We start from the raw sequence: 12,959 nt of genomic DNA on the forward strand, positions 1-12,959 counted from the left end.
TTTTGTGTCTCATTAAGTTTGACTTGGCATGTGTATCAACAGCATATACATTTAGTTTGTTTGCACACATTCCTCGAAAATAAATTCATTTTTTGTTGCAATTTTAAAACAATGTAGAAAAGGCAGGGAACAATGTCATACAATATTTTCATCCATTAAAAAAGACAGAGGTAAAGGTTTTACAATGTCTACAAAATAAGTTAATTCGCAGAACTGCAAGCACGTTATTCAGATTGTGATCAACAAACACCACTATCAGCTGTACACTCAACAGAATAAATTGCACTGAAATAAAATGCATGACTCAACCACAACCCCACCCCCTTCTCCTCTGCCTCTCTCTGGTGGGCATCAGGGATGCTTGAGAGAGATGCAGACCGGAGCTGGACATGAGCAGGGAGTGAGAAAGAAAATCAGTGAGTGAAATAAAAAGCTAGATACAGAGAGTCACAATCATAGAGAAATAAGACTTCTAAAGGACCTCTCAGAGAATGTGTGAAATATTGAATGCGTTCACCATGGGGCTACGTGACTTTATAAAGGAGTATTTTCTTTCTTTCTGGGACTATGAGACACCTAAGGTGATGGTGGTCAAAAACAGGACTCTTGGAGTCATATACAGAAGCGTCCAGTTCCTTGTGATCACCTATTTCATCTGGTAAGCTTCATCTTTGTGTGCTTGCATGTATTTGCTTAAGGGGACAATCTATTAAAGGCTTCACTAAATTCACCATTTTGATTTTTCTAAAAATGTGATCAGATGTATTGTGTGTTACTTTTAATGCTTCTTTTAGGTGTTGCAGTAAATTATTAACTCGTTTGTTTGCCACTAATTTGCTTTTGTGTGTAAAAAAAAAGTGCATAAGGATAAAAAAAAAAATGCACTGTGACTTTAAAGTCTGTTTCCCATCAGCTGCAGTTTTGTGGTAAGCAAATGTCTCTCTTTTGAAATTAAATGGAAGCAAAAGCATAATTGATGTAAAAACAGAAGAAAAAAAAGGTCTTTTTGGAGTCTCTTAGTCCATTATTAGACATGTAAGGAGAGCAGTTTTCACAGACTTTCAATTTGATCTTATTATTCATCTTATTGTTTCAAATCTTAAAAATTACTTAGAATAGATGTCTTGAGTTTAATAGATTAACTGCGTCATTTTTTCTTCTTCTCGTGGCTTCAGCAAACAGGGCTGAGCAGATCCAGGGTAATCTGATACCTCCAATATAAATTGACGTCATGACAGAAAATGTGATATTGCATCTGTCTGTTGTTCTATCATCCTAAAGGTACGTCTTCATCAGCCAGAAAGCCTACCAAGAGAGTGAAACTCGTCCAGAGAGCTCAGTATACACGCTCATGAAAGGCACAGCAGATCATGGAGATCATATCTTGGACACAGTGGAGTATGCTCGACCTTCAGAGGTGAGTCCAGAACAAATGCTGCAATGTTATCAAGGAAGTCAGACTTCCTGTAATAATTATCAATAATGATGAAAGCATCATTATACCATGCTGCCAGCTGATGAATAATATTTTTGTGGCATTTTCCTTACAGGGTGGTGATGTAATAAGCACAATATTGAGACGAGATGTTACCTATGATCAGAAGCACGGAACCTGCGCTGAGGTGAGAGGTCAATGAAATCTTTCTCAACAATAACATCTAATAGTAAGAAAAGACAATGCCATAATCTGTCTTATTTCACTTCAGAATTTCAACGTTGCCAAAGCCAACTGCACGAAACACTCTGACTGTGTCGAGGGAGAGGTTGACTTTGATGGCCATGGTACTGTTTTCATTCCTCACAAAATATTAAGTCACTCTTGGTTGGTCTGTATTTGCCTGAATCTGTTTGAAACACTTTCTTTCAGGCAGAAGGACCGGAAAGTGTGTTCAGTACTACAACTACACTTTCAAAACCTGTGAGATTGAATCCTGGTGTCCGATTGAGGAGTTTGCTGCAGTACGGTAAGGCAGACGATGGATAATCTCCAAGTTGGTTGGTCAAAGTCACATTTTTTTTTTTTGATAATCCAAAAGAAAAGGACAGAAGCTGTTAAGTTTAAGACCTTGGCCTTTGAAGAGTGTGCAAAGTGCAAAAGTCTTTGACTATCATCAGGGATAGTCAAGGACTGAAACATTTACTGCTGTTTTTATCATTTTTTATTATTATTTTTTACACTTTGAGCAATCTTAAATTAAAAAATAAATTTACATTTTTTTGGCATTGATCTCAGCCTGTGAATCTTTTGTGGCTGTCCAGCTCAGTTGAATTGGTGTGCGAGTAGTTCTTCTGCCATCCTCTCTTGATCGTCTATTGTACCAACCAAGATTAACTTTTTTTGTTGCCCTAAGTAGGCGTAGTTTCACAGCAGCCTTAGGACTGGAAATAATTGTAAAACTGTGAAAACTGTTTTGGACAACAATTGAAATGATAGTGATTACAAATCAGAAAAAGATTAATAGGCTCCCATAAACCTTTGGTTCTCAAACAAAGAGCCACAAGACAATCAACAGAGTAGGCCTAGTACATTTAGAAGAAACATAATTCTGCTAATCAAAAGTATATATTTTTCTCAAACTTGTTTCCAGTCTCTCTGCTTAGGAGTACTGGATGTTATTGAATCTTGAAAAATCACCACCAAATGCAACCTATGACGAGGGGTCACAAGCAGACACGGCTTTGTTTTAAGGGATCACAAACAAAGAAGTTTAGGAATCACCATCATTAATTATAATTAGACCCACTGATGGATATTGAGATCAGTTTAAAACATTTTTTAGAAAGTAAACAAACTGATGGTGGAAGAAATATGATTACTCTGATTATTTGGTGTCTTCAACAGAGAACCAGCGTTAGTGGAGGCCATCAATTTCACGGTGTTCATCAGGAACTCTATCCACTTCCCCAGATTTAAAGTGCTGAGGTAGAGTACACACACACATTCACACACACACACACACACACACACACACACACACACACACACACATACACACACTGAAGCCAGAGAGCTGAAGAGATTCAGAAGACTTCCTGTCCTTGTCTTTGGCAGGGGAAATATCAAAGATGCTTCAAACAAGCGTGACATGCACAAATACCTCAATAAGTGTCATTATCACGAGGAGAAGGAGCCCTACTGTCCAAACTTCCACCTGGGCTACATCGCAGATCAAGCCAGGGAGAACTTCACTGAGCTCTGCAAGACTGTGATTAAACAACACATACTGTCTCTATAATATTCAAAGATGTATGTGTTTAAAATTACCTGCTTTGTGATAGTGTAGCATTGCTTACAGTGCTGTTTTTGCTCAGGGAGGAGTGATAGGTGTTTTCATCAACTGGAAGTGTAACCTGGACCTGGATCCTTCTCACTGTAAACCAACATATTCCTTCCGTCGTCTTGATCTCCGAAAGGACCAGGCCAGCTCTGGTTACTATTACAGGTAAGCTCCAACACCCTACACTGTCTTTTCTGTTCAGTATTTCAAACTGTTTGTCACTTTGGTTTGTGGTAACTTTACCAATGTGAACTCCTGTGACTTCTGTGTAACTGTCCAGGTTTGCCAAATATTACAGTAAGGATGGGGAAGAGTCCCGGACACTCATTAAGGCCTACGGCATCCGTCTGGATGTCATAGTTCACGGGCATGTAAGTGGATACTGCATCATCACTACAGTTTTAGCTCACTGTGGCTGTAATTATATTATTTGCTATCATTTCTTTCAGGCTGGTAAATTCAGTCCCATCCCAACCATCATCAGTACAGTGACTGCTATGACTTCAGTTGGGATTGTGAGTACTTAACGTTAATTTGTTTTCTTATTATCTAACAGCTACGGCTCTTTGCACCACAACCTGTGTTTTTTCTCTTTTCATTTCACCCCTCTAGTGCACCATTATTTGTGACTGGATCATGTTGACTTTCATCGATAAGAACGAAGTCTACAGTGAGAGGAAGTTTGATGAGGTAAGTGAAAGGCATTATATAGTTAAATTGTGAATATTAAAGGTTTTATCTCACAAAGAATAGGTCATGAGATGATTTTCAAAGATTCTCAACAATGTTTAAGAATACATACAGATGTATTTAAGTATGTAATTCTGTGCACCATGATATACAGATTTATAGTAGTTACCACAGAACCACCAAGTAATCTGACTGACAGGGGTGTTTCTAGAATTTGAGGACGTAGGGTACATAGCCTGGTCCTCTGTAGAGGGGTCCGAGAGGATCCTCTCCTGGGAAATTATTTGATAAACAAGCTCTATCTTGATGCTTTTTTATGTACTCTGGCATCTTATTTACCCTTAAAAACATTTTCCCCTCAGATTAAATACAAATTATGACTTAATAAAAATATTAGAAGTTGTTACTAACCAGTATTAAGTAGAGACAAAATACTGCTATCAATAAAACTGAGAGAAGTTTGAGGTGCTTGTACTTGAGTACCTCCATTTTATGCTACTTTATACTTTTACTTCACTACATCTCAGAGTGAAATATTGTATGTTTTACTCCATTACATTTATTTTTCTGCTTTAGTTACTTTGAAGACTCAGATTAAAAATACAAAATATAACCAACTAATAAATAATGATGTAATATTATAGATTAAACTACCCAGTAATATATCTATATTTATATCTATACCTTACAGTATTACAATATTCATAATCTAAGATGCTATCTAGTCTCATTAGATGATATCGTTTAATATTGGACATGTATGTTTCAAAAATAAGAAACGTTCTAATAATAAACACACAAAGCCCCCCCCCAATCTAATAATATTGCATATTATGCATGCATAAAGCCCCCTCAAAATAACACGATATTGCTGATCAAAAACGCAAGTCTCTCTGTATAAGTCTTTGGCATAATGAACAGGAACATGTGCACTGAGTATGGGCTGGAAGTCCCAAGGTCAGAATGGAAAACACCTCCTGAGGTGGTTGAGAATGACCGAGCTAAGATCCTGTGGGACTTTTAGATCCAGACTGACAAACTGGTGATGGCTAACCAAGCGGTCATTGTGTTGATCAACAAACAACAGACGTAGTCAGTGGTGACAGCAATCCCAAGTGACAGCAACATCAGGAAGAAGGAACACGAGAAGTTTGAAAAATACCAAGGGCTGAAAGAGGAGATAGAAAAGATGTGGGGAGCAAAGGCAACAGTGGTGCCAGTGGTAATCGGAGCACTCAGGGCTGGGAGATTAGCTCCGGCAGATTCCAGGTCTAGCATCTGACGTCTCTGTCCAGAAGAGTACAGTCCTAGGAACAGCTACGATACTGATATCGATATCATGTTATGAGACTAGATATCGTATTACATTATGTATATTGTAATATTGAAAGTGTTGTCTTTTCCTGGTTTTAAAGGCTGCATTGCAGTAAATTGATGTAATTTCTGAATTTAACAGACTGCTCTAGCTGTTCTACTATTTGTCTTTACCCGTGTAGTCATTATATCCACAGATGATGATCTATCAAAAAATATCACTGGGTAAATATTTTGTGAAAGCACCAATAGTAAACCCTACAATATTGTCACAATATCAATATCGAGGCATTTGGTCATTTCCTGAATAACTGAATTAAGGACTATAGGCTACATTGGACAATGCAGTAACTCATCCCTTTATTATATCTCTCACAGTAGTCACTAATATAGTGACCCAGTATCATAGTAGTTACTGGTAAATAAATAAAATACTACTAAAAGTACTAAAAGTAAAAAACAAAACAAAGCAAACAAGCAAACAAACAAAAAATGGTTTTGGTGCCCATGTAAGGAAAAATAAAGTTTTAACATATGTGCTTATTTAAGGAACGTATCATCTAAACAAACATAGCCTCTGAGTTTTTACTGGAGTGATAATGCAGGACAGGATTCTCAAGTATTGAGTACTGTATTTGTGTGCTTCACAGAGATAAATAGTAAAAGTATTCTTGGCTGTACTACATTTAGCTGCAGCAGGTTCAGGGACCTCGTCCTGGGCGTGCTGGCTTACTAAGTGAAGGATATCTGTCCTCTACAGGTCATCAAGGAGCCCACGGTGCCCATGCCCACAGAGCTCAGCTACATCCACAGCTACGGCTCAAACCATTCAGACCTGTCAGATGGTGTCCCGCTGTGATGTCGTCACAGTTGCCTCAGTCCTCACAGGCCAAGAGTGTGGACTCTCCTCCGTCAGCTGACTGTGGCAACAACAGAAACTCTGAGTGGTTCCTCAGATGTCTGAACAACTCAGTTATGGGCTGCCTGCGCCCACCATGCTGTCGTTAGTGGGAACAAACTGACAGAGAACCAGTGACAGAGGTCATCCTCTGAAGGACAGCTGATTGTCTTCAAGTCTCAGCCTGTGCAGTGGATTCAGCTTCATATATCGTCTCAAGCCTCGATGGACCCCAACTGTGTGCAGCAATGCAATTAATTGTTTCTCTTTCACTTGACATGACTTGCAGTAACACCACTCAGAAAATGTGTTTATTTTCTAAATATGAAAAGAAACTAAAATAAAATATTTGAGTACACATAATGAGAAACATTGCAAACTCTGCCCATTTCTATCAATGTATTGTAGACAATCAGTGCAATAAATGTCTTCTATCAACTTAAGTTTTTACAGATCAGTGTATCACGGAACATCGACCTCTGTTCTTATTAATCTGCTTTATTACAAACATAAAACTCTGTCATATTTGCAGAATCTAAATATTCTGATTCCTTTCCTCTGTCTTTATTCCTGATGTGTTCAGCATAACGAGAGATAGAGGAGGAAACGGTCAGCAGACGAGCAGGGAGAGCGATGAGCAGTAATCAAATAACACTGACATTTCCCATAAAAGGGTTTCTCTAACAAGATTGTGGGGAAGTGTGAATCCATCTGGACGCCTGAGAGCAATACAAATGTCAGTGGTGAGAAATAATTTAAGATTAACGTCTGATGGATCAATACCTGCCATGATGGATGGAGGAGCACATGTCAGTTTGGAAATTGTGTGTTTATGACATTTAAAGTGCTAAAACCTCATTATTGTTATGATCTTAAATGGTTGTGGTTTTTGTATCCATTTCACTACTAAGCTCAACAACTGCTGTTTTGATCAACAATTGAAAATGTAAAGAATGTAGTTGCAGGCCCTCTGAGCACTCCTTCATCTGTCAACCTACATGTACAGCATGAGTCAGTGAGGAGGCCTATGGAGCCAATCTAATTGTGCCTCAGATAAGAGTCTGAAATGCGATTGCTTGTCTGGGAGACACCTATCAGCAAGCAAAGTGAGTCATCTGTGGAGCAATGAGGTTAAAGTGATGGAAGTGCAGGGGTTAAGATCATTGTGAACCTGACTAGCTCACAGTAATCACTCAGCACCAAATTATTTTCATTCAATAATACTAAAAAAAATAAATTATAACCAATCTGAAACACCGGATCTTTTCATATCATCAGTGAAAATGGCTAAACCTGAAAATAAATAAATAAATGAATACATTTTGAAGACTCTATGACGACTTGCCCATTCTTGACAAACCTTGACAGAGTTGCCCAGTAATTTATGAAATCACAGCAGCTGAAAAGTGCCAATGAAGTGGGAGCATTTGATTGAGTGTGGAAGGCTACTCCAAAGCTTTGGAGCAGCTACTGCAAAGGTATGATCTCCCTTGCCCAAAAAACAAAATTGAAGGAAACAAAAAACATTAACCTTCATCAATTACTTAAGGTTAGGGACAGTTGTGCCAAAATGTTTATAGTAACATAAAACTTTTGTTGTCTTGTGGTGAAGATAAGGGCTGAAGAGGACTGGCAAATACATGGTGTTTGTTGGTAGGATTTTTTTGGGGCAATTTTATGTTTATCTGCATGTTGGATTCCACTGCCTTGATTCCCACTGTGCCAAGTTTGAAAAATGTTTTGCATAAAATACACTGAGCCTCGTATGCATTGCCTCGTTCTGGTTTCAGCCATGCTGCGACATCTTGGTTAAATAGGCAATTTTAGTTGAATTTGCACTTCCCCATGTCACCCAGGATACAGTGACAGCCAGCTGGCAGACAGTGGATCCTCTACTCTGGGCAAAAACAAAGTTTGAGTGCTGTTGGTTCCACTATCCTGATCTGCGTGACGTAAATGTGAGAAGCATTTGGTAAATAAGAAAATAAAAAATACAAAAAAGGATTATAAGTTATTTAGAAATTTCACACTGCATGTAATGGAAAAAAAAATCCTAGCATTTTAAAGACTTTCGAAATATTGATTTAAGACATTTTATACAAATTAAGACTTTATTTTTTGATAAATTAATTCATTGTCTTTTCAGACTTTTTAATGGATCTGTAGGAACCCTGACTAAAGAAGCATCAGACACGTCTTAAGTGTTTCACTGAAAGATGACAGATTAAATGTGGGTGAAGTCGGAGCAGTTGAGGTCACAAGCCATAAAAGTCACATTAGCAGCCAAGTGAGGAGGAAGCTCAGACGACGTGCGACTGCTGATTAATGATGGTCCTCAGAGTAGATGGCACTCAGGATGTTTATGCTTTTTCCTCTGAGGCAGAACTGCAGTCCTTTTCTACAACACCGAGTAAAATAACAGCAGTAAAAACATTCAGGCTCACAGTTAAAACACTTTACATTTATTAACAGTCATAAAATGAAATTCACAAACCTACATCACTTTATTATGGCACTATTCAAACATATCTACAGTCCACACACTTCCCCTCCAACCTGCCTCACTAGTGTCCTTATTACATACCATCACACATCAAAGCTGACAAACAAGTGCATAAACTGGAAAAATTTCAGAATTCCCAGATTGAGAAGTCGTTGCTACGGCTGCAGCCGAGGGAGTGTTGGACCTCTGTGGCGGATGTCACATTCAGTGAGCGCTCTGGCTGATGTGTGGGCTCATTACAAGCAACCAGTCAATGGTCTCCTCCAGGAAGCTCATGTTGTAGTGGGACGCGATGTTCCGAAACACTGTGATCTGCTCAGAGAAGCTCTTAAAATAGACAAGAGGGGGAAAGACATACTGTAAGAACAATGTCAAGTGGGAACAATTGAATGCTTTCGTCACTAAACTGAATGATGTAATGTATTTGAGAGTAGATACCTTGGCTGGGAAAGTGAGGTCAAAGTCTCCGGCACAGCTGCAGTACAGCGGCATGTTTGCTTCCTTCACTCCTTTACATTTTGTACACACCTAAAATCACAGACAGTTTTTAGCAGTGAGACAGCTTTGGGAAAATTAGTAGGTGTTGTAAAACAGATGCAGACCATTAAAAAATTCTCTGCTTTCAATATTTCGTAGGTTAATTTATGAAGAGAAGGGTTGCAACTATAAGCGTTTTCTTCATCAATCATTGGTAACATTAACATGTAATTAATTGATTAATTGTGATGGGAGGGGGGTGCAGGTGGGAGATGATATAGAAACTTATATCAAACAATACAATGTGTTTTTTCCCCACAAATTCAAATGTAAGGCTATTAAATGACTTTTAAGGCCTGATTTTTTTTTTTTTAATCAAATTAAACTGAAGACATTTTAAGACTTTTTAAGGACCTTCAGACACCCTAGGTGTATGTCCTAACCACTAGGACAATGGACACTCCTAAAACTGTTAGGATGTTGTATGTATTCAGTAAAAATAATCTGCATTTTTACTCACCAGGTCTTGCAGCGTGTAGCTCATCAGTTTCTTCTGCAGAGCTTCCACCAGAGCCATCTCAATAGACTCAGTCTCATACTGCGCCTGGCAGTTGGAGCAGAACCACTGAGGCAACACTGATCCGTCCTGAGGAGAGGGAAACACAGTTTATCCAACTGGAATTAGGAGCAATAACAGCCTTAAATACAGGGTCCCACACATTGTTTCCCACAATGGACAAAATTTCAATACTTTTCATAATACATTTTTTTTTCTTGCTCCACTTGCCAGGTGTTCTTGAACAGATTCAGACTCTGTTCAGACATAATTTCAGCTAGATGTTAATCATGAAGGGAGAGAATATGGGGAGAAAATATACACATACATAATAGTAAACAGAACGTCACACTTTGATGCATATTAATGCTACGTTACGTCAACTGCTACTTAAAATAAATTAAGATTACTGTAAAAATGTAATTACAAACAACAAATGACTTTTCTAAAACTTTCAATGATTTTTACAAATTCAATGACCCTTCCAGGTTTCCCATGACCGTAGGAACCTGTAAATAGTATGCCTATGGCTCCTCCACTCACTTGTGCTACAGATGGGTCCTTGCAGAGGTCGAGGTCACGACAGAAATTGCAGTGGTGGCAGATGACCTCTGGCAGGATGTAGGAGTTACAGGGGTCACAGAACTGAGCATCTGCTGAAAACTCTCCAACGTCCACCAGACGCAGGAGGTCTCTCTTCAGCTTGTTCACCTGGTTCACTATGTTGGCATCCAGTGACAGGACCTGAGCAAAGAAAAGATGGATGTGCCGTGTGATGAGATGAAAATAACGCAGCACATAAAAAGAGCTCTGTAAACTGGTGTAGTTAGTAACATACCTGGCAGACATATTTGATAAACTCCAGTGCTGGGTTGTTGAGCGGCAGGTGGGATCCGGGCAGGACAGGGAACATCTCCGAGGGCTGGTTGACACTCCTGGTACCCGTCACCTTCTTCTGGATTTTTTGAGTGATGGTGAAAAAGTTCTGTGTCAGCTCGCTGGACACATATTCCTGGGAGAAGGAGATCATTCCTGTGGGGGAGAGTTTTAAAAAAACATCACATCTGTGAGGAAATCCATATAAATACAATTAAAAGCTCGCCTTCACAGGTTTAAGTGTAACAGAAACTAGTCTGCGGCGACTCTAATGAGTGTAATGTAAAGTTCTTTAAAAACACAAGGGAACTCTTAGTAACTAAAGCAGCAACCAAAGACGCATCTTACCAGGAAGAGCGCTCAAATCCCCCACGGCCTGCTGGGAAGCCTGGCTGCCTCCACGTCTCTTGATTGGCGTGGCTCCAGGAGCGTTACGTCTCAGCTCCTCTTTCATGCTGTGGTAGACCGCTGCAATGTAGGCTGGTGTGGAAAGTTTGTGTTTAGAGCGTGTGAGAGTTGGTAGATTGAAAAAACAAGAAAAAAAATATCTATTGTGTATAGATTTTTTTTTTTACCAGAGACGATCATGAGGAAGTATTTTTGACAGGAGGCAGTTTGGGGCAGATACTGCATGATGTTCCAGTTGCTCTCAATCAGCTCCTCCACCTCATCTGTCTCTCCATCACCATCATCTTCCTCAACATCAGCTCCATCCTCGTCTTCATCCTCACTGCCCTCCTCATCTCCCTCTTCGCCACTCTTTTTCTTTTGTTTGGCTCCATCCTAAAGAGGACAATGGAGGAGGCATGAGTTCAATGTTCTGCTACAGTACTTTTAAGGAACAGTTCACCCCAAAATCAAAAATCCATATTTTTCCTCTTACCTGTACCTGCTGTTTATCAGTCTAGATTGTTTTGGTGTGAGTTTGCTGAGTGTTGGAGATATTGTCTGTAGAGATGTCTGCCTTCTTTTCAGTATAATGGAACTAGATGGCACTCAGCTTGTGGTGCTCAAAGCATAAAAAAAAAAAGAAATTAAGAACTCAACAGCAATGTTGCTTTCCAGAAATCATGACCTGGTTTCACCTCACCTTGCTCCATTGAGCTAGCTAATGTAACAACTCAGCTGAGGAGGACACAGTTTATGTTTACATCCCGTGCGGCCTAGAGCACGATGCACACTTCCTTCTGTGTGATGATACGGTTGTCAGGTTTAGTTTGGTAGAAAAAAATGGCTCCTACATGAAACTGCTCACAACAAGGTCTGTGGATTACCTTGAGTAACTGGTCATGATTTCTGGCGCTAGACATTGCTGTTGAGTTTTTCAAATGTGCCATCTAGTTCCATTATACTGGAGAGAAGGCAGACATCTCTACAGCCGATATCTCCAGCACAGCAACTCACACCAAAACAATCTCGATTCATAAAGAAAACAACAGGTAGGAGGAAAAATATGTATTTTTGATTTTGGGGCTAACTGTCTCTTTAATCAATGCAAATATATTTTAAGGCAGAAATCACAGTTTGAATTACCTCTCCATACATGACGCTGGAGGGCAGTTTACCCTTCACACCGCCATAGTTGGCCGGATCCATCCACAGCAGGAACTCCCAGCATCGGGAGAAGGAGATGGACAAAGAGTGGAAGATTTCTCTGGAGTGGATGCTGAAAGACAGATAGTGAGAGAAGTGATTTTATGATAGAAGACGTCTCCTTTTTTAAATAAAATTAAATAAATGTCTTTTAAGTCACTAGCTATTGCCAAGTAGGTAGCAATGGTGACTGAGCCCATTGCTCACTGATAAAAGCCCTCGGATTTGCAGTATTATGAAATGGGTGTCTGTGGGAACATTCCTGGACAAAATCACAAGTGACGCACATTAAGTGATGCGTTTTTCAATCACCAAGCAGATGTTGGTGCACCAAAGAGGGTAGGTAGAGGTAACGCAACAGACCTGCTCTTCAACTTACTTGCGTGTGAAGCTAGGTGTTTTATTTTTTTTCTTGGTTTGAAAGTAAACGGTTACTACGGCCAAACAAACAAAAAAGAGCGATGACAAGGGACAATGGGTACGTCCAAAGTCTCTTATTTTATACTGCTAACTCCTAACTCTTTACTTGAACCGGAAGTCGTTCGAGCGCCGCCATCTTTAAGGCCGTCTCATGTCTCTTATTCTTGCCAGTAAGGAGTTAGCGTTAGGCGTTAGGAGGGATCTGTTAGGTGCGATGAGTAAGGTAACACGAGAGGTTCCTAACAGGAAGTCTTTTTCAGCTTGAGGCCATGACGTATAAATACCCGCCCCCTACGTCTGTCTCATTTGAACGAGATGGCGGAGAAATAGCGCAAGTGTACCCGTTACATGCAT

The 12,959-nt window shown here is 39.6% G+C and overlaps 2 protein-coding genes across 2 annotated transcripts in view; one reads left to right on the top strand and one right to left on the bottom strand.

Annotated features, from left to right (window-relative positions):
• Positions 1–376: 376 nt before the first annotated feature.
• p2rx2 (purinergic receptor P2X, ligand-gated ion channel, 2) lies at positions 377–6,622 on the top strand. Its single transcript, XM_050051282.1, has 12 exons — positions 377–658; positions 1,282–1,417; positions 1,551–1,622; positions 1,707–1,782; positions 1,868–1,964; positions 2,843–2,923; positions 3,053–3,206; positions 3,313–3,443; positions 3,559–3,649; positions 3,728–3,793; positions 3,891–3,968; positions 6,043–6,622. Exons 1-12 carry the CDS (start codon positions 492–494, stop codon positions 6,139–6,141), a joined length of 1,248 nt encoding a protein of 415 aa, XP_049907239.1. The 5' UTR covers positions 377–491; the 3' UTR covers positions 6,142–6,622.
• A 2,038-nt stretch (positions 6,623–8,660) lies between these two features.
• pole (polymerase (DNA directed), epsilon) overlaps positions 8,661–12,959 on the bottom strand; it is a 24,270-nt gene continuing 19,971 nt past the window's right edge. The window contains exons 39-46 of the mRNA XM_050050928.1: positions 12,126–12,258; positions 11,168–11,375; positions 10,941–11,072; positions 10,555–10,748; positions 10,260–10,460; positions 9,681–9,806; positions 9,122–9,211; positions 8,661–9,010 (exon numbers count right to left, since the gene is read on the bottom strand). Coding sequence (XP_049906885.1) covers positions 8,888–9,010; positions 9,122–9,211; positions 9,681–9,806; positions 10,260–10,460; positions 10,555–10,748; positions 10,941–11,072; positions 11,168–11,375; positions 12,126–12,258 — 1,207 coding nt within the window. The 3' untranslated portion in view covers positions 8,661–8,887. The remainder of the gene's footprint in view (positions 9,011–9,121; positions 9,212–9,680; positions 9,807–10,259; positions 10,461–10,554; positions 10,749–10,940; positions 11,073–11,167; positions 11,376–12,125; positions 12,259–12,959) is intronic.

Source organism: Epinephelus moara, chromosome 8 (genome assembly GCF_006386435.1).
Source record: "Epinephelus moara isolate mb chromosome 8, YSFRI_EMoa_1.0, whole genome shotgun sequence".
Taxonomy (NCBI): Eukaryota; Metazoa; Chordata; class Actinopteri; order Perciformes; family Serranidae; genus Epinephelus; species Epinephelus moara.